Here is a 22,418-nt window from a genome sequence, read left to right as displayed (position 1 = left end):
GAGATAATCACGAAATTCTCCACTAAAGTATTCACCTTCTCGATCTGATCGAAGAATCTTAGTGAGTTTTTCTGTTTGTTTTTTACTTCATATCTAAACTCTTTGAACTTTTTAAAAGTTTCAGATTTGTGTCTCATAAGATACACATACCCATACTGAGAGCAATCATCGGTAAATGTTATGAAGTAAGAATAACTATCTCTAGCCTGCACATCGAATGGGCTACACACATCAGTGTGTACTAGGGTAAGTATTTCAGTGGACCTCTCTCCATGTCCTACAAAGGGTAATTTGGCCATTTTTTCTTAAAGGCAGGATTCACAAATTGGATATGATTTGGAAGTCAATGAGCCTAAAAGCCCATGTTTCTCCAATTTGTTTATTCTGTTTTCTCCTATATGACCAAGTTTGAGGTGCCACAAATACTTTTAATTTATCTTATCTCTAGATCTTTTGGATCCTATGGTACTCGCTGTTTGCTCAAATACATTCACAGATACATCCAAATGCAAGTGATAGAGACTGTCAATTATAAAACCACATGCAACCATTTTATTTCTTAAATAAACGGAACAGTAGTCTTTATTGAAATTGAATTCAAAATTTTTCTATGCTAGACAGGATACAGAAATCAAATTTCTACTAGCAGCAGGTACAAAATAACAGTCCCTAAGTATCAAACTAAATCCAGATGGTAATCGCAGAGGATAGGTGCCCACAGCAACAGTAGCAACTCTTGCTTCATTACCAACCCGGAGGATTATCGCACCTTCCGTGAGCCTTCTACTTTCCGTTAGACCCTGCATAGTAGTGCACGAGTGAGCACTAGAACCAGAATCTATAACCCAACTAGAATAGAAGAAACTGTTAGATTAGTTTCAATAATAAGCATATTTGACATACCTTCAGAAGGCGTGTCACCCTTCTTGCTCTTTATACACCCCATGTAGATAGGACAGTTCCTCTTCTAATGGCCGTCTTCATTGCAATGGAAATACTTTTTCTTGTCATCGAGCTTTTTCTTTGGAACATCCTTTCTTGGCTTCTTCTTGGTCTTCTGTTTCTTCGCAGACTTCTTCTTCTTCTCGATAGACTTTCTCTTGAAAGTAGAAGTCAACTCGGTAGCAAGAACTGTGCCCTTTGAACTCTTCAAGGCCCCTTATGTAGTTACCAACATATTTAATAATTTCGTTTTGGTGCATTCAATCTTGTTCATATGGTAGTTTACTATAAACTGCCCATATGAAGAAGGAAGGAATTGCAGGATCAAATCGGTTTGCAATTCCTTGTGCATGTTCATGTGGAGCTTCTTAAACTCCTTCAAGTCCTTTATCATGGTCAGACTGCCCATCACGTATCTTGGCCTTGAAGAGCCTCTTAGACACTTCAAACCGAGCTGTGCGACTTTGTTCACTATACAACTCTTGCAGGTGATTCAATATGTCCCTGGCATTCTTCATGTTCTTATGCTGGCACTGTAGTTCATGGGACATAGATGCCAATATGTAGCATCTAACTTTATTGCCATCTTCCGTCCACTTAACATGCGTCTCACGCTGTTCAGCAGTCGGACGGGCTGGTAACAGGGAGTGTCATGGTCCAGCACATACCCTAATTTCTCACAACTTAAAACAATTTTCAAGTTGCAGAGCCAATCCTTATAATTGGGTCCGGTCAATCGGTTGTTCTCAAGGATACAGGTCAAGGTATTAGAGGCTGACATTTTATCTGCAGAGAGTAAAGGTTCTAATTAGAATTTTGTACTTAAATTTCTATTTGTTTTAGAAACTTTTAAAACAAACATCTCTCACTATTTTTTCGAATCTTTTACACTCCTCTAGTAGAGAAATGGAAACCTGCGACTCTAGGTTTTAAGTAGGGTGCTATGGTCCCACCAATTTACATGCCACCTCACCTAACAGTTATTGATGACATATAAACGATGAGGGTACAACTCTTTGTATAATGCTTCTTAAGCAAATTGTAGCCAACTTAGTCTCCAAGTTACAAGGGCCTCACCTAACAATTATTGGTCCCGTTCCTTGGTTAAGTCAGACCCACCATAATTTCCGCAAAAGTAAAGTCGTCATTGGATCATCACCTAACATGATGACCCAAAGATTGATTTAAAGATTGATTTTGATGATCACAAAATCTTGAAGTATAAATACTAATGTTTGTGTTGCAAGAAGAAAGATAATTTATTTTGCAAGGAACATAGCAAGTTGGAAAAATACAAGAAGACCTCAAAAGCTCTCAAGAAAAGTTGGAAGAAAGCTACACTTTATTGGCCCAAGTTTCAAGTTCAAAGGATTCAAGTTGGAGGAGCAAATTCCAAGAAAGATTCAAAAGAATAGTCCTCGAGTCGACTCCTGGAAGTTCAGAGTCGACTCTGGCACTCTGGAGTTTCAAGGAACAGTGCTCGAGTCGACTCCGGGACTCTGCGAGTCGACTCCGACTGAGAACAGACAAAAAGACAGAGAGTTGATTTTCAGCGCTACAGTGCTCGAGTCGACTCCAACTTCAGCGCTACAGTGCTCGAGTCGACTCCTACTTCAGCGCTACAGTGCTCGAGTCGACTCCTACTTCAGTGCTACAGTGCTCGAGTCGACTCCTACTTCAGCGCTACAGTGCGAAGTCGACTTCCAGCTACAGTGCCGACAGACTACTATTCACAAGTCGACTCCTGTTTCAGCCGAGTCGACTCCTACTTCAGCCGAGTCGACTCCAGCACGCTGGAAGGCGTAACGGCTAGTTTTTTCTTGACTCCAACGGCTCTATTTTTGTCTCTAACGGCTAGATTTTTGTTCCCAAGCCATCCAAAGCTATAAAATCAAGAGGAGAGCTAGGGAAGAAGTTATGGAAGTGGAAGAGAACATTTAGGGAAGAGATTTTAAAGAGATTACAAGAGAAATCTCCCAAAAGCACAAAAGGGCCATTCAAAGTAAAAGAGAGAGAAGAAGAGCATCCAAGTGAATCCCAAAGCTTCCTCTCCAACTGTGTGCTGTTTCGGTGATCCTCTACTTCGTGCAAAATCAGAAGAGGGTCAAGTAAAGAAGAAGCCGAGTTCCTTCATCTACAAATTTGTTTGAGGGGTTCTTCTCTTTACTTTACTTGTTTATATTCGCTATATTTGCTTATTTGAGAAGCTTGTATTTGATTTAAACTCTTGTTCTAATATCTTGTAACTTGATTCAATCAAGGGATTGAATCAAGGGGTTAAGGTTTGTTGGTGAGCCAAAGGAAAAACCAACGTTGTAAGGTTGTGGTTGGTGAGCCTTTGGGAAAACCAACTGGGTTGATTGTGAACCCGGAAAACAATCGTTGTAAGGTTGTGGTTGGTGAGCCTTTGGAAAAACCAACTGGGTTGGATTGTAAGCCCGTGAAAATAATCGGATTGGTTCTAGTCGGTGAGCCTGTGAAAACCGACCGAGTTCGTTGTGATCTCGCAAAACAACAAGTTGGGTTGTGAGCTTGTAAAACAACCGGCTGTAATCTGAGGGATTATAGTGAAATTCCCAAGAGGTCTTGGGGAGTGGATGTAGGTGTTGGGGTGCACCGAACCACTATACATCTTTGTGTATGTGATGCCTTATCTCTTGTATTTCATGCTTTACATTCGTACTTGATTATGTAATATCTCTAGCTTTGTTTTCTATAGAGTTATAAGTGATTGTTTAGAATTTGCTTAGCTTCCTCTCCATTCTTACCATACACATAGATTAAAATTGATCATACAACTATAAGTTAATTTTAGATCAATTGCACCCTAAAGCCATAGTATAATTGCTCTAGCTTAATTTTCCACTACTTTACTTGTAATTGCCTAGAGCTTAAGTAAATAACATCTTATCATTCCGCTGCATTTAATTCAAAGTAAAGATTAGGGAACATAATTTTTAGAAAACCCAATTCACCCCCCCCTTTTGGGTTGTCGCCTTGGGCAACATAACAGTTATTGGACCTCAACTCCACATTTACCCCCACAACATCTCATGCCAATAGAGAGGTCCAGTCCTCCGATGTAACTTGCCCACTATGTCCAGCCGAGACAAATTGACGTCGGAAAAACTTTAGCAGTTCTACTACAGTGGAAGACCTCTAGACTTAATATTAGGTTTTTAGTTTAGTGATTTCAACATTAGGCCATCCATAAAAGATAGTTAATCCAATTGACCAGGTAAGTAGATGGGAGGCTCTAAAAAATCGTACGAGTACGGTCCTAATTAAGTAACCACCTTTAATACTTTTCTAGACACCAATTGGTCAATTAATCAATAATGGGTTAGCTCAAAGTATCTTTCACTATGATTGAAAGAGAAATTTAATTTAGGTCTCGATTAGGGTTTACATATTATGTAAATGTCATATCAGTTTAGGACTTGTTCACATCTTATACGAATATGAAACTTTTTTCATATGTTATGTGTTTACATCTTATATAAATGACATATTTGTTCAAGTTTACATCCTATGTAAATTTCATATTTGTTTAGGCCTTATTCCCATCTTATGCGAATATGAAACTCTTTTCATATGTTATGTATTTACATCTTATGTAAATGACATATTTGTTCAAGTTTACATCTTATGTAAATAATCTAACCTATTTAAATTTTTATTCACATATCATGTAAAAATTGCTTAACATATATATATACATCTTATGCATATATCAATTTTCTTTTAAGCATAAGCATAATCAAAAATATCTTTTTATGATCATGAATCCATGATTTGATCATACCTCATGCATCTCATGCATATATTTTTAGATCTGAATGTTTTAATTAAATATGCTATCAATTGAAACTTTGATCATGCAAGACATGATTTTAATTATTGCAATCTCATTATAATTAAAATTAATCACGCAAGATCAGAATTTTAAAACAAAAATCAGCATGCCGAAATCTAAAATTTTAGTACAGAAAAATTTCAGCAAGCATATAAAAAATTCAGATCTTAATTAAATTCTAATCAAGCCTATTAATCTTAATCTAAATCCCAAAAATACGGCTCTGATACCACTATCGAGTTGCCCCGCATGCGTTGCGACGATCGCAGCGAAAACACACGCGCGGGGTCGTTCATCTCATGAACGTTCTAGAGAACGTAAATTTCAAAAAAATTCTGAATTCTCTAACTCAGGAAATTATGAAATCTAAAGGAAGATTAAAATTACTAACTTGATTAATTCAGATCTATAATTAAGTATTGTAAAGATCCTATCTTTTACCTTTGAGCGGGTAGATCTTCACCGCTATCTGATGATCATTGGATTCTGTTCGCTTGAAGCTGCACAATCATCCGATCTCTACAGGTATCCACACGAGGTACAGATCGCTCCAAGATCTCACCGGGGTGCTAGCTCCCTTGCAGAGATCGCCTTTGATGTCTGATTTTCTCTCTCTTTCAATCAACACTTTGCTACTTTGAGAGGAAGGAGGAGGAAGAAGAAGGACGAAGAGGAAGAAGACGGCGCGCTGCTTCTCTTTCCCTTTTTCTTGCTCACGGCTGGAGAAGGAAGAGGAAGAGGGTGGGCGGCTGAATCAATGGACTTACAATGCTTCTAAGCCCTCACGCCACCCTTCCTTTTATAGGCATCTCATGCCTTGGAAAAATAAGGAAAATTTTTTTCCAAATCTTTTCTTGTTTCACCCCTCCTAATTCTTCCACCCCCATTAATTAATTCTTCCCTACCTCTTACTTAAAAGGGATTGGAGAGAATCAAGGAGAGGCAACAGGGCCTCTCCTTGTGCCGTGTGGCAAGCCAAGAAGAGAAAGAGGAGAGGCGGATGCCTCTCCTCTTGGGCATGGGGAACCAAAGAAGGAAAGAAGGGGCGAACGCCCCTCCTTTCTTTGGGCGTGTGACAAGGAGGAGGGGCGAATGCCCCTCCTTGTTTTCTCCTTTGTTTTGGCCCGCATGAAGGAAGGGATACTCCCTTCCTTTCATGCTTAAATTTTCTAATCCAATTAGAAAACATGTGGTCCCTCTTGATTAATTGAATCCTAATCCAATTAGGAGCCAATTTGTCCTCCAATTTGATTAATGTGAATCCTAATCTAATTAGGATCCAAATTGGACTCTAAGTTTCTTATTTAATAAGGAGTTCTAATCAACCAGGACTTTCCATCCTTATCCAATAAGGTTAAGCCTAATTGATTTAATCTAATTAAATCAAATTAAATTGCAAATTCTCCTTCTTTAACTCACTAACTCTTAGTGGGTTAAACCAATTGTCAACCAAATTGACAATCAAGATCTATTGCGATTCTAAATCGCAATCCAACCGTCGGAACGATCAAAACCTCTTATGTGTGTGACCCTGTAGGTTCTATTTTGTCTGGAGTGAGATATATTGTGATCTCTATTACAATATCATTGAAACTCCTTTCAATGGGTTGAAATAATTTCAACTGTTCTCTTCAAGGTTCACTGATCATCAAGTGGATGCCTTCGAATCTCACAATCCACTAGTGATACCTAGCAGCATATAGTGGCAATCCAACAGAACGGAATAGATGAACCTCTAGGTGCAGTTAGCGTATGATACAATACCTCTATCGTGGATTCCGACAAGATGGAGGTTATAGATAACTCGTCGAACTCCATCGTCTGTTATATGTCAAATTTATTTGACTCAAGTTCGAGATTGAAAAACTTCTTTTCCAAAACTATCCAGGCCAAGGACTTTTGAACTTAGTCTTACAAATCACATAGGATCACTCCTAATCTATCAAGGTCAATAGATCCTGATGAGAGCATAAAAGTGCAATCGTCGTACCATCTTAATTAGTATTATAGTTAATCTTTAATGATAAAATTAATTAATTAACGTTGTATTTGTGTTTGAGTGCAAGTAATCCAAGAGACCCAAATAACATTGGGTTTGAGCCCAATGCCCGGCAGCCCGAACTCAACAAATTCTCCAGCTGCTATGCAAGCATTAAATTTCACGCCGTCCATCAGATCACCTTCCAAATTAGTCCCGCATCAAGGCCCCGCGATCATTTCCTTCTCGGCCATCTGCCTAGCCAATCATCAACATCCCGAATAAATCCACTCCGATCGGCTCCTCCACGCCATCAACGCAATCAAAGCAACGTCCCACGATCAGCAGCCATCCGTTTCAAGGAGTCCCTTTAGCCGTGAAGCCAAAGATTCAAGCTCCTTCTCGTGATCCCGCAACGTCCCAGCTCCTTCCCAAATCAAGCCGAAGCCGCATCCCGGCCGTTCGTGGTCCCCGTTCCTTCTCCATTTGAGCATTCCGGGCAAGTTCCAGCATCCTCCCCTCTTTCGGATTCAAGCCGTCCGCGTCGCTCCCTCAGCCATTCTCTCAGCCCGGATGACCGCCTCTCCTATGATCGCGTCCAGCCGCCCGTGATGCGGATGCTAGTCCGTAATCCCAGCCTCCGACGCTGCGTCCGAGCTCCAACGATCATCGACCCCCTCCTCTGCAATCCACCTAGTGATCCCATGCTGTGATCAAGCCGCCGTCTCAGCCTCCCATCTCCTCTTCTTCCGGTCACAGCAGCCATCCTTCCGCGTCCAAGAAATCCCACTGCCAGCAGCCGGTAATCCAGCTCCTTCCGTCGGCCCGTCTCGCCTCGAATCTCCAGCGCCCTCATCTGTGATCAACGTCCGTGTGATCCAAGCCGTCTGTGATCAAGGCGACGCAGCGAGCTTCCTTCCCGAATCATCATCCACGGATCCACCTCCCGAGATCCCGCTCCCGTTTCTCCTCCTCTCCATGCTGTGGCGATCAATAAGAAGGGGAGAACGAGGGGAGGGGGGGAGCTCTCGGCAGAGAGCGCTCGGTAGTGGTGCTCGGTTGGGCCAAAGAACAGGGGAGAAGAGGGTGGTCGGTGGTCGGTTGTTTTGTTTTGTTTTTTATTCTTTTTCTTTTTCTTTTCATGTTTAGTTTTATTTTTAAGAGCAATGTTTTATGTTTAGTTTTACTTTAATTAAGAGCAATGTGTTGTTTTTAGTCTGAATTTTAATTGAGAGCAATGTTTTAAGTTTGAGTTTTAATTGAGAACAATGTTTTAAGTTTTAACTTTAGAGAATTTTATTTTGGTGGAGAGTTTTACTTTTAAGATTTTATTTATGCAATCTTTTAATTTCTTTTTTATACAATACATTAAATCTTCCTTTATGCGATTTATGTTCGCTTCAATCTTCTTGTTTTCATTCATTTTAATTTATGCCAAAGCTTTTCTTTGATTAGTTAAATATATAAATGCTCTTTGAATCTAAGTACATGTCTTCTAGTTAATTTCAATTAAAAATTATTTTTCGGTAGACTAGAGAATCTCTCAACATCCCCGACGTAATGTTTTCCTTTTATCATTCAAAAATCAATTTCAAATCCGAGTGAACGTTCTAATTTTTATGCAACTTCAAACGTCTCCCTGTGGATCGACCTCTTACAACCGCTATTCTTCGAGTAGGAAAGGTAAGAGTAAAATTAAATTAAACTTTGTTTGTCGGTTCTAACAACGATCTGTTTAGCATATTTTTAGTAAACAAGAATCGGACAATAAAATTTTGGCACTGTTGCCGGGAAGGCAAATCGAGAAGCAAGAACGATCACGAAGATCAAATCGAATTTTGGATGTCCGGAGTGAACGCACTCCGGTAGTAAGTTTTTATTTTTATTTTTATTAATTTTCCTTATTTTGATAATTTCTAGTTAATAATTTCATAGTTATTAAATTCTGAAATTTGAAATTCGAAATTTTAAAAAAATAAATAAAAATAATAATAAAAAAACAATTCCAAAAGTCTAAAATTCAAAAAATTTTTAAATTCAAAATTTAAATTCTGAGATTCGAAATTTGAAATTTAAATTAAAAACAAAATAATTAAATCAAAAAAATTTAAAAAATTATTATTTTTGCTAGTAATTGATAGGGTGCAATCCTTCGAGGTTATCATACCTCTATTGGGGCTCCTCACGGAGTAATCTCCAGAGCTTATTCAACGGGCATTTGGAGATTGATTGACGCATAAGGATTGTGTTTAGTTTGCATTCAAGTTATTGCTATATAAAAATTTAAATAAAAAAATAAATAAAATAAAAAATAGTAAATATAAATTTTTTTTTGCTTGCTCATTTAATCAGTACAACCTAATGACATTGCATAAACTTTTAAAAAAAATTATTGATTTTTGCTGCATTTAGTACTAAGTATTTGTATAAAATAATTTAAGGGCAAAACCCATTAAAAAGATAAGGTCGGAAAGTCATTACCTGTCCTTAGACCAAAAATCACCACCTTGCATACATATCCTAAGCCAAATTAAATTAAAATCAATTAGACGTTGGCCTTAGGGTTTTCGAGCTCAATTAGACTCTTGGAAAGAAGCGGCTGAAAGCCACTCTAGTGAGAATTTAGTACTTGGTAATGTCTAGGAAAGTTTTACAACAGTAAAAACTGTTACGGATATTGTGGTATCGGTGTATCCCTTCTGGCATCACCACACACCCCGGGACTTTTCTGGTCACTGGTTACTGGATTGCTTAACTGGCAAGCTCAAGCTTAATCTGAAAGGGAGATTAGGAGCTGTCTAATCTAGAGAGAATTTCAGGAACTTTTTAACCTGAATAAATCTCTGTGCAACTAGATTTAAGAAGCTACTAAACCTCACTTAATTCTAAGACTAATAGGGTCAAATTGTTGTATGGTGTTGGTTGTGGTCATCTGTGTCTAGCCCTTCTTCTCTTTTAGGATTTCGTTCAGGAGTCGAGTCTAATTAAGTTGTGGATAATGTATGCATGGTAGAAGATCATTAAGGGGTAAGTTAACACCATTTAACCTAGAGGTTGGAAAAAAGTATCGTCACATCCGACGAATTATTGATCAACCACCAATCTCTACAATGGGTGATCATATTAGAACCCTGAATGAATTATTCGCTCCTGCATCCGCTAGTCCATCTACATGTATAGTGTTGCCAATAAATAACGCAGCCCAATTTGAAATTCGGGCTGCGACAATAAATATGCTACCCAAATTCCATGGGTTTGAAAGTGAATAACCTTACATTCATCTAAATAAATTCATGACAATTTGTCAAACTTTCAAAAATCAAAATTTAGATGAAGAAAGTGTAAAATTGAGATTGTTCCCAATGACCTTAGAGGATCGAGCCGCGGCATGGCTATATTCTCTGGCCCCAAATTCCATCACAACATGGGAATAACTATCTAGGAAGTTCATGGCAAAATTTTACCCCATGATTAAAATAGAAAAAATTAAGGATGCCATAAGAACTTTCAGAGGAAAATCTGAAGAGGAATTTTTTCAAATTTGGGAACGATTCCATGACTTGTTGGTCAAATGCCCACACCATGGGCTTGATAAAGCTGATCTAGTCTACTTCTTTTATAAAGGACTACCTCCGGCACATAGAAACATGATCGAGTCCATGCAAAAGGGTAGGTTCATGAACCAGACCCCGGATCAAGCCTATGAATTCCTTGTTGACTTAGCTGAGAACGCCCAAAATTGGAGTAGCTATCGTAAAGAAGTAAATAGAGATGAGTTCGGGTCTAGAGAACCAAGTACCTACGGAATAAAAATAGACCCAGAACTCAAAAATGTCATGTCTAATCTGGTGACTGGAATGAACAACTTAAGTAAAAAGTTTGATGCTTTCATTATTTCCACTAGTTCGAGTTCATACAAAGAGTCAAATCCCGTCATGAAAGTGGATCACGAGTCATATAGTTTGTGTATCTTGTGTAACAGTCCAGAGCATCTAGTGGAGTGCTGCCCTAATCTGCCCACTATAAAGGCCGAGCAAGCAAATGCTCTAAATTCATATAGTGCCTTTAAGAAGCCCACTCCCAACTCGTTCAGCCCAGTTTACCACCCTGATAATAGGTTCCACCTAAATTTCTCATACAAGCAGAATGAACCTATTCAGCATCAAGGTGGTCCACCAGGTTTTTAGAACAACTTCTCCAGGATAGGTCCATCACAAATGAACCAACTATTGGTTCCATCTGTACTTCCTTATAATGCCCCTATCCCACAGCAATCTTCACAATTAGAAACCATGATGGTTAATATGATGAAATAACAACAAGATTTTATCAAGCAACAACAACAGACCAATACAGCCCAAGCCCAGACTAACCAATTCCATGCGCAAGCAATTGCAAAACTTGAGGTTAGTCTAAGCCAAATAGCAAACTCTCTAGGGGATAGAAAGAAAGGTGAACTACCTAGTCAACTAGTGCCTAACCCTAGTAGATAACAAAATCAAGGTCAGAGAGGTCAGTATCAAATCGATTCTAATGAAAATCCGATCTATGAAGTCCAGGCAATTACCACTTTAAGGTCTGGCAAGCAAGTGGACAATAAAGTCCAACTTTCTGAACATGAAAAAGAAAATAAAATGAATCCGATAAGAATCCTATTCAGAAGGGAGGTCAAGAACAGGATAAATCAAAAAAAAAGGAAGAACCCACAGAAACATACAAACCTAAGGTTTCCTTTCCCAGTAGACTTCAGGACTCTAAGAAACAATCTAACTTTGATGAAATAATGGAAGTCTTTAAAACTGTTCAAATAAATATACCTTTTCTAGATGCCATACGACAAATTTCCTCCTATACAACATTCTTGAAAGACCTCACCACGGTCAAAAGAAAAACCAGCATTCCTAGGCAAGCTGTTATGGCTGCACAAGCCTCATCTCTCATTCAACAACAGATTGCTCCGAAATTCAAAGACCCTGGTTGCCTAACCATTGAAATAAAAATAGGAGAGACAATCATCCAGAGAGCCCTATTAGATTTAGGAGCCAGTGTGAACTTACTTCCCTACTGTGTGTACCAAAAGTTAGGTTTGAGGGAATTAAAACCCACAAATCTTACCCTTTCCTTAGCAGATAGGATGGTGAAGTACCCCAAGGGGATTGTAGAGGATGTAATAGTGAAGGTAAACGAGTCTTACTATCCTGTGGATTTCGTTATCCTTAAGACCGAACCTGTAATACATCCAGACATTCACACACCTATAATTTTAGGGAGACCTTTCTTAGCCACAGCAAATGCTGTGATCAGTTGTCGAAATGGGATACTGAAGTTATCTTTTGGCAATATGAAAGTCGAGCTTAATGTCTTTAACATAAGTAAACAACCACCAGACAATAAAGAAATCAATGAAGTTGACATGATTGAATGTTTGGTTCAGGAGACTTTCTTTCAAACTTATAGTAAGGACCCTTTCGAAGCTTACCTTGCCCATTTCGATGAAGGGATCGAGCATGCGCTCCCTAATTCTGTTTCCCTCATGAGCATAGATCGTCATTAGCCGACTGTTCTTCCTCGGACTCTTCCAAAACCATTCTTAGATAATGGTTGAAAAAAAAAATGAATCCACATTTTGTCTGGCTGAAGACATAAAACTTAGCGCTCTTGGGAGGCAACCCAACATGTAAATACTAAAAAAAAAGAAAAAAAATATATATATATATAATATAATAATAATAATAGTTTCAATAAATTACTAACATTCAGGTTTGGAGGTTTTTGGCCCCAAATTGTCACTTTACCCACCCATATCAGGTAATTTCTCCTCTATCCTATTACTGCTTTAAATTTTCTTCAACATTGAGGACAATGTTAGATTTAGGTATGGGGGTGATGAGAATATTTTTGATTTTTTATGCAATTAAAAAAAATAAATTTAAAATTAAAAAAAAGGATTTCAAATTTTTAACTCAAACTCTAATCTTTTTGGCTGTACAAACTAGGAATTGCTTTGACAATAGCTTTGAGTTAAGAAATATGATAGCAGTTCTAGCTTGAGTTTTCGTCCCACCTATCTTCTGCTAACATGATACAAGATGATTTAGCACCTACACGTAAGCATATGAATAGTGGGGTATGTATACTTGCAACTAATATGAATACTTTTAATCTTCGGAATAATTTAAAGTTATATGTGTGATGAACACCCTAATCAAAAAAAAAGAAAAAAAGAAAAAAAAAGATAAAATAAAATAAAATAATGAGTTTATTTTAAGTCTTCTCACTGAGTAACCGGGCCTCTTGCCTGACAAGCAGCGAGTGTTCGCGTAAAAAGGTGAGGATGATTGAGATTAAACTCTGAGTGACTAATTTGGCCTTGAAGCTTAGTTAACTTGAGTTATTAAGCTTGTTAGGGTGTCTCTACACCTAGTGCCCTAAGCCATCGGATTGGGAGTCATTGGCCTAACACTCGCTACATGGGTCAGCTAGAAAGCTTAATAAGGCTAGATATTGCACAAGTCATTCTTCTTAGCATTCAGTCTGATAAAATAAATAAATAAATAAATATGGGATGTTCATTACCATTTAACTCTAGAAAGTCTTGAAAATTGGAGTGATCATGTTGGAAGTAAGTGAAAGCCACTTATTTATATGATACTATCTTGCATCTCACTACATTCTTGACTTGTTAGCAGATAGATGAGGTGTAATGAAACTTGAGTTAGAGTCTGTTTAAATATGATAGCAACAAGTCTCTATTGTCCTTGCAATTCTAGTTTAATACAGTAATACTTATTCAAATTTCGAGTTAAAAATTAGAAATCCCTGACTAATGAAGTTTGTGGGTAACTTCACTGCAAATCCTCACGAGACAACACTCGTCCACTAGGGTAACCTAGGAGTTTAACGGCTTGTTGCACGTGCTAAGTGCAATCGTAATGCTCTACGAAAGTGAGTATTTATCTTAGTATATTTATATAATAAAGAACACTTTTGTACTCTTATTTTATCATTTTCGCACTAAATTGCTAGAGACTAGCAATAAGCTAGTTGGGGGGGTGTGATGAGAGCACAAAAGTGCAATCATCGTACTATCTTAATTATTATAGTTAATCTTTAATGATAAAATTAATTAATTAACGTTGTATTTGTGTTTGAGTGCAAGTAATCCAAGAGACCCAAATAACATTGGGTTTGAGCCCAATGCCCGGCAGCCCGAACTCAACAAATTCTCCAGCTGCCATGCAAGCATTAAATTTCGCGCCGTCCATCAGATCACCTTCCAAATCAGTCCCGCATCAAGGCCCCGCGATCATTTCCTTCTCGGCCATCTGCCCAGCCAATCATCAACATCCCGAATAAATCCACTTCGATCGGCTCCTCCACGCCATCAACGCAATCAAAGCAACGTCCCACGATCAGCAGCCGTCCATTTCAAGGAGTTCCTTTAGCTGTGAAGCCAAAGATTCAAACTCCTTCTCGTGATCCCGCAACGTCCCAGCTCCTTCCCAAATCAAGCCGAAGCCGCATCCCAGCCGTTCGTGGTCCCCGTTCCTTCTCCATTTGAGCATTCCGGGCAAGTTCCAGCATCCTCCTCTCTTCCGGATTCAAACCGTCCGCGTCGCTCCCTCAGCCATTCTCTCAGCCCGGATGACTGCCTCTCCTATGATCGCATCCAGCCGCCCGTGATGTGGACGCTAGTCCGTAATCCCAGCCTCCGACGCCGCGTCCGAGCTCCAACGATCATCGACCCCCTCCTCCGCAATCCGCCCAGTGATCCCGTGCTGTGATCAAGCCGCCGTCTCAGCCTCCCATCTCCTCTTCTTCCGGTCACAGCAGCCATCCTTTCGCGTCCAAGAAATCCCACTGTCAGCAGCCGGTAATCCAGCTCCTTCCGTTGGCCCGTCTCGCCTCGAATCTCCAGTGCCCTCTTCCGTGATCAACGTCCCCGTGATCCAAGCCGTCCGTGATCAAGGCGACGCAGCGAGCTTCCTTTCCGAATCATCATCCACGGATCCACCTCCCGAGATCCCGCGCCCGTTTCTCCTCCTCTCCATGCTGTGGCGATCTATAAGAAGTGAAGAACGAGGGGAGGGGGGAGCTCTCGGCGGAAAGCGCTCGGCAGTGGTGCTCGGTTGGGCCATAGAATAGGGGAGAAGAGGGTGGTCGGCTGGTCGGGGGAAGAAGAAACAGAGGGGAGGAGTGTTCATGCTCTGTTTTCAAACAGAGCACAGTGCTTTGTTTTGTTTTCTTTTTATTCTTTTTCTTTTTCTTTTCATGTTTAGTTTTATTTTTAAGAGCAATGTTTTATGTTTAGTTTTATTTTAATTAAGAGCAATGTGTTGTTTTTAGTCTGAATTTTAATTGAGAGCAATGTTTTAAGTTTGAGTTTTAATTGAGAACAATGTTTTAAGTTTTAACTTTAGAGAATTTTATTTTGGTGGAGAGTTTTACTTTTAAGATTTTATTTATGCAATCTTTTAATTTTTTTTTATACAATACATTAAATCTTTCTTTATGCAATTTATGTTCGCTTCAATCTTCTTGTTTTCATCCATTTTAATTTATGCCAAAGCTCTTCTTTGATTAGTTAAATATATAAATGCTCTTTGAATCTAAGTACATGTCTTCTAGTTAATTTCAATTAAAAATTATTCTCCGGTAGATTAGAGAATCTATCAACATCCCCGACGTAATGTTTTTCTTTTATCATTCAAAAATCAATTTCAAATCCGAGTGAACGTTCTAATTTTTATGCAACTCCAATCGCCTTCCTGTGGATCGATCTCTTACAACTGCTATTCTTCGAGTAGGAAAGGTAAGAGTAAAATTAAATTAAACTTTGTTTGTCGGTTCTAACAACGATCTGTTTAGCATATTTTTAGGTAAACAGGAATCGGACAACAGATCCCATCTAGATGCAACCCTAATCCGACAGTGAACCTATTGCAGCGAATTTGCACCGCAAGGATCCTTATGGATAGGGCCCATATTCATGTGCTTGTTAAACTATAGCAACCTCACCATGAGCAGCTGAGGCATCGCAGGTCTAAGTACCAGTCATACAACTGTAGCATCAAGTAAGTCACTGATGAGTGGATAGACATCCATGTAATTTCTTTCTTTGGTCACGCTCAGTACCCTTGTTCTCTAACAAGCACTTGCACAATTTTTTTCAGTGTTACCACATTGTAGACTCAAGACTCGTCCATCAAGAAAAGTGATCTGTGCACTATCTTATCGGATCGATCACCGTCCTTCGTGATGATCCATCATCAGGAGCAATTCAAGAATTAATTACCTAATGACACATGTCTTAAATTCTCAACTCTTGAGAATATGTGTTATCATCTTATTAATTTTTAGAACGATTCATGGACACATAATAACATAAATGAAAAGAAAGCCCAATTATCTTAATTAATAAAAAGGTCAAGTACAAATTTTATGTCCCAGAATAAGTACAATGCATCTGCCAAATTGGCTTCTAGGGCATACTTCTAACACTGAGCTCATGCAGGAAGAATTTAAAATGAGCATGATGGGTGAGTTGAATTACTTTCTTGGACTGCAAATCAAACAATTAAAGGAAGGAACCTGTTGGCGCTGTGCGGAAGCGTGTGGATCCCTGATAACCGCTAACCTAGGTCGTCCCCTAGGGCGTCAAGCTGTGTGGAGAAAGAAGGAAGAAGAGATGAAGAACCACAATCACAAACTAGGGTTTTCGTGGAGAAGAAGAGGAAGAGAAGAGAAAACGTGGGAGAAAGTTTTTTGGCGCGGCTCTTATTTCTTCAGAAAATAATACAAGTGATAACCCTAAAACTGATTACATCAAGCCTTTATATAGGCTCTCAATTTTAGTCTAATCCCAAGCCAACTTAATCTCCCCCTAAGCCACATTAGAAAGCACTAAACCCAAGTCCATGACTTACATGCTCTCTCCCCTTGAGTCTAAACCTAGCCCAAGAATGACTTAGACCCTTAGGAATATAAATCACGAAGTTCCTAAGCCAGTCAAAGACCAAAAATTTCTGTCATTGACTGAATGGCATGCCTGGCACAGCGCTGGAGTCGACCCCTGCAGATCAGGGGTTGACCCCTCACATATAGGGGTCGACTCCTCCTGAGACGATAGAGAACAGCTATCTATCGTCTCCCTGTGACTTCCTGGTGTCGACCCCAGGGGTCGACCCCTGACTGTTAGGGGTCGACCCCACTTGAAACTGACAGAGAAGTGCTCTCTGTCGTCTCCCTGTGACTTCTTGGGGTCGACCCCAGCTCTTTATGGGTCGACCCTAGCCTTGCAGAAACTGAATTTTGAGCTGGTTTTCTTTTGGATGCGCCACACATGAGCCTACAATCTCCACCTTGGCGCTCCAAAGCCTCTGCAAGCTTCTCCTGGTCCATCAATCCCATCAGCGCCACACACCTGAGGAAGCTATCCCTTGGAAGAGTCTTGGTCAGTGCATCTGCCAGGTTCTCCTTCGTATGAACTTTGGCTAGCTTCACTTCACGTTCTTCCACCAACTCCCTAATCTTGTGGTACCTGATGTCAATATGTTTGGTCCTCACATGATAGACCGAGTTCTGAACCAAACATAATGCACTCTGGCTATCACAATGCACCCTAACAGCCTCCTGTACAAATCCCATTTCCAATGCCAATCCTTTCAACCATAGAGCTTCTTTGACAACTTCTGTGATGCCAATATACTCCGCTTCCGTTGTAAACAATACCGTGATTGGTTGCAAGCTTGATCTCCATGACACTGGACCTCTGTTCAAACAAAACACATAACCCATGGTAGAACGCCGTGTGTCCATGTCTCCTCCGTAATCAGCATCCACAAAACCAATCATCCGGCTCTGGTTCTCCTTGGTCATGTTGGAATTCTTCTTCTTGCTACCTTCCTGTCCATGGCAAATACTAACTCCAACTGTGCCCACCAAGTATCTGAAAGCACCTTTCAGTGCTCTCCAATGCTTCTTGCCAGGGTTAGCCATGAACCTGCTGACCTGGCTAACTGCATGTGCAAGATCTGGTCGACAGCAAACCATGGCATACATCACACTCCCAACTCCTGAAGTATATGGAATGCTCTTCATCTCCTTAGCTTCCACCTTAGTTTGTGGTGACATTGTCTTCGAAAGACTGACATGACTGGCTATTGGTTATACCGCCGGTTTCGCTCGATCCATACCATATCTCCGTAATACCTTTCTGATGTAACCTTCCTAAGATAAATGCAGCACCTTCTTGATTTTATTCCTGAGAATCTCCATGCCTAGAATCTTCGTGGCTGGACCCAAATCTTTCATCTCAAATTTCCGTGATAAGGCTACCTTCAAGTCTTCCACAATTCCTCTACTCTTGCAAGCAATCAGCATGTCATCTACATACAAGAGTAGATATAATCTAGACTTATCCTCAAGAGTCTTCACATAGACACAAAGGTCATACTCACATCTGGTCATGCCAATGCTGTTGGAATTTGTATTCTAAATGTCAATCGTCAGTATATTGATGATTGAATTTTGTAAATGAATTGACAAATTAATAAAGTGTTATTTGGCATTATTCATCATTTCATCTTCAAATGAACTCTTATATGATGAAGTCCTTAGGACTTATGTTATGATAAAGGAGGATTTATCTTTGAGTCCTTAAACTTGTTTGCGACGAAATGATATGTTGTTACTAGGACGACAACATTATCGAGATTAGGTCGTTGTGTGACATATACGTTGGTTGTCCTCTTAACCAAGGAGTGTGGAGACACTGGTATGCCACACAAGTGAAGTGTAGAAGTACATTTCACTAAACGTAACCAATTCCGGAACGCTCTACTGTCGAGAGATGTTCCGAGTGGATATGGGTATAAGTTTGGCCCTCTGACCTGAGACCGCAACCTGTGACTAGCAAGCAACTCACTGTACTTTGGTACCGGACTACCTGAATTTCTAATTCAGTGATGGAAGGTCACTGGGTGCAGTCAAGTACTTGCGTAGTCAGTTGTGAGTCAAGATGGAATTGACCCCTCCTGAAAACAGGAGATAATGTCTTGTGATTAATTTAGCAAAACCTTGGCCAGGGTAATCCCAGTGAGGAGTCACGGGATATCTAAAGTTAATCACATAATGGATGTACTAATTATAGGGTTGACAGTGAGCTCTAAGTCATCCTGGCATTAGGAGTTAAAGGGATTGAATTATACAGTAACCATAGTTCAGGGTTCCAGAATATTTGCTTCGCATATATTCGACCTATCCGGACGTCGGGTACCATTGCTAGATGGTCACATCGATTAGTGTAGAAAATTGTTCCTATACTACCGGCTTAGGTTCGAACCTATGAGGTCACACGCATAGAAGATTCCTGATTGATCAAGAAAGCTGATGAATGATTAAGAATCATTCAGGGGTAATTTGGTCAATTTGATTGGCAAATTATCTTACAAAATAATTAAAGTAATTATTGAAGGATTAATTAGTAATTAAATTACTAATAAACTCAATTTGATTGAGTAATTGTGCTAAGGATGAGCCAAATTGAATTGGATTCAAGTTTGGGCTCAATCAGGGTTTTGACCTGATTGGATTAGGTCAGAACCAAAATGGACTTAAGCTGATCAAATTAATTTTAAATTAATTTGTTCTTAATTGGGGATTGACCTAATTGAATTAGGTCCAACACAAAGTAATAATTCAATTTGATTGAGTTTGCATGAGCCAAAATTGAATTGGATTCAATTTGAGCTCAATCAGGGTCTGACCTGATTAGATTGGGTTCAACCAAATTGCTTTGTTTTAATTCGGGTTTGACCAAATTTGATTAGGTGCAACCCAAGGGGATTAGGCTCAGATGATGTGGCAATTATTGGTGACATGGAATTGGATTTCATGAATTTTAAATAAACCAAAATTATTGCATGGCACATGGACCCATTGCTTGACACATGGCGACATTGTTTGTTATTTGAATTTAAATTCAAACATTAAGCAATGTATTAAATGATTTTAATCACTCAAACCATCAGCCAAGGTGGCGTCTGAGTTTTTGAATGGATTAAATTCGAATTTCAAGAGGTGATTTCGAAATTATGAAGTGTTTTACCTTGCCGCATGGATTTCAAATTCCTTCCCTCTTGCACATGTGTTTAAAATTTGAATTTAAATCAGATTTGGTTGAGATCTGATTTGGGTTGTTCCTATTCCTTTGCATGTGCCAACTAAAAGAGGTTTTCTGAAAATAAATTTCGAATTTTGAATGAAAATTCGGAGGCCATTAAAAGGGGTCAAACATGGGCACCAAAAACACATCCATTGCAGCCTTCTTCCTCACCCGCCTCCTCCTCCTCTTCTCCATTTTAGATAGGGTTTTCAGGGTGAATATCTAGAAGATTCAAGATCAGATCTGAGTCCTCTACTTCCCTTACAAACCTCATCTCTATCTGCTTCAAGACGATTGATCAAGAGTTGATTGAATCCCGGCGGGCAGATTTCAGCTTTCAAGTGTTCTGCAGCTGCTAGCACTGTTGCGGAAGAAGATCCTTCAGGACTTCGCATGTACTTCTCGTAGAGGCCATTCGTGTGCGTGGCTGCGAAGTCAAGAATCAGATTCACAACTTTCATCCATCATAAAAGGTATTAATCAAGCATTAATCATTTATTATGGTGTCAAGGTCTAGGTCCAATTCTCCGAGGTTTTACCCTCTTTTGGGGCTCCTCACGGAGATATCTCCAGAATCCATTCGATGGATATTCGGAGATTAATTGGAATAGAGTTCTTAAGTTTCAGATCTGATAGTTAATCATGCATAAAAGTTTTAGCATAATTGTTTAAACGATTCCGGCATAATCCTATGTGTTCTTAAGGTGCTGATTTCTAGATTTGATCTTGTAAGCATGCATGAATTAAATTGTTTGATTCGGTTTTTCCGCTGCATTTTAAAACTTAAAAAGAACTACGTATGGCTTGATCCCCCTTATGAAGGGGTACGTAGGCAACTCGATCAGGTTCAGCCATGGTTTTCAAAAAAAAAAAATAAATTCAGCATGCTAAACACCGAAGAACCTAGGATTGACTTTCAGTGGTATCAGAGCAAGGTTTATGTTAACTTTTATGTTTTAATTCTTGCAATTAAATCTGAAATCATTAACATGTTTAGATTAGATCTAAAGTGCTTTTTATGATTGATTTAATTGCTGATTATGCATGATTAAGTAGATCTGAAATTTTGGATGCATATGATGCATGTTTGTGTTAGGATTAGTAACATGAATAAATCTGAAATCATAATATTGTTTAGATTAGATCTAAATAAAGTTTATGATTCATATGATCTTTGATTTTAATGAACAAATCAGATTTGAAAATAAAAGTGAAAAAACAAATACATAAGATGTATGTTGTTTGTATTAATTCATGTTGTTATGTATATGTGATGCATGAACATAAAACATAATGACTTAAACATGAATTAAATCTGATTACATGTGATTAATTACAAAAACTCAGATCTGAAAATGTGTTTTAAGAACTGAAAGATTGTAATTAATATGTAATTAAAAAGAAATATGCAATGATCAAAACTTTCATAAGTCTAAACTTAATTGAGAATTAAGTATTATGAAATAGAATTGTAACTCAATTAATTGACATTGCATAATTCTTTGGGCATATGGGTTAGCTTGAATCAAGTTCTTAGGATTGGGTTAGACCTAAGGTTAGAATCAAACATGGTCTAATTAGAGTTAATTGATCAAATCTAATTAAGTAGTAACTAGATTAGGTCAAGGAAACTCTAGGTTAAATACAATAGTTGTAGATTGATCAATTCCATGTCTTTGATTAGACCAAGATGGAACTTGATTTAGGCTCAGAGGTGTAGCCCGAGTCATTTGAGTAATCAAATCGAAATTGATTAACCAGTCGGTGTCTAAGGTAAGTTTGGCAGTTTTGACCGGTGGTTTTTAATTGGGAGCTACTCGCACTGATTCGTCTTTGTCGAGTTAATGGCATATCCCTTCCACCGATCTCACTTACCTGGCCGACATGGTCAATCACATTTTGATTGAATCACTTAATGATTCGAGTTAGCCCATGCCTTAAGGAAAATCAGTATGACTGATTTAGGTGTCTCCTTAACCGGTTTGAGTCTAATCTGATTTCGTGAAGTCAGTGGGAGAAATTAGACTAACCGGATCTTCTCATCTATCCTAATTATGAAATCCTCTAAAATTATTAGGTCCTTAAAATGAAATGGTTATGGAGATAACTAGGTCATAGCTGTTGGCAGCGACCCGCACCGGAACCCACTCACACCGGTACAACCACCAACGTCGGACAAGCAAAGAGAGAAGCAAACGGATAAGCACTCTCTCGCTCCCTCGACACCGGACTCAAGGATCACCGCTTCGCTTCCGCTACGAAGGGCAAAAGATTATCCCGTAGTATCAATAGGGTAAAACACTTGAGCACCGCAGCAGATTATCAAACCAAAAGAAGAAGAAGAAGGAAGAAAATAGCAAAGCAAACACAAAAATGTAACGAGGTTCGGCTACAAGTAGCCTACGTCCTCCACCGCTCCAAATCTCAACTAGGATGAACAGATTACAGAGATAGCACACACCAGAACGATCACAAGC

At 39.1% G+C, this 22,418-nt stretch overlaps 1 protein-coding gene across 4 annotated transcripts in view; it reads left to right on the top strand.

Annotated features, from left to right (window-relative positions):
* Nucleotides 1–22,418, top strand: part of LOC103696182 (indole-3-acetaldehyde oxidase-like) — a 112,254-nt gene that overhangs the window by 21,553 nt on the left and 68,283 nt on the right. Inside the window, exon 10 of one of the 4 annotated variants that reach the window (XM_089930498.1) lies at nt 20,007–20,820. The exons of the other annotated variants lie outside the window; for them this stretch is intronic. Coding sequence (XP_089786624.1) covers nt 20,007–20,017 — 11 coding nt within the window. The 3' untranslated portion in view covers nt 20,018–20,820. Of the gene's footprint in view, nt 1–20,006; nt 20,821–22,418 lie in introns of those variants that run through there. 4 annotated transcript variants of the gene reach the window in all.

Source organism: Phoenix dactylifera, chromosome 1 (genome assembly GCF_051530095.1).
Source record: "Phoenix dactylifera cultivar Ajwa chromosome 1, Ajwa_hap1_PhDact_Kaust_v1.1, whole genome shotgun sequence".
Taxonomy (NCBI): Eukaryota; Viridiplantae; Streptophyta; class Magnoliopsida; order Arecales; family Arecaceae; genus Phoenix; species Phoenix dactylifera.
Note: the sequence above shows the minus strand (reverse complement) of the source record. Positions and strands in the feature narration are given on the sequence as shown.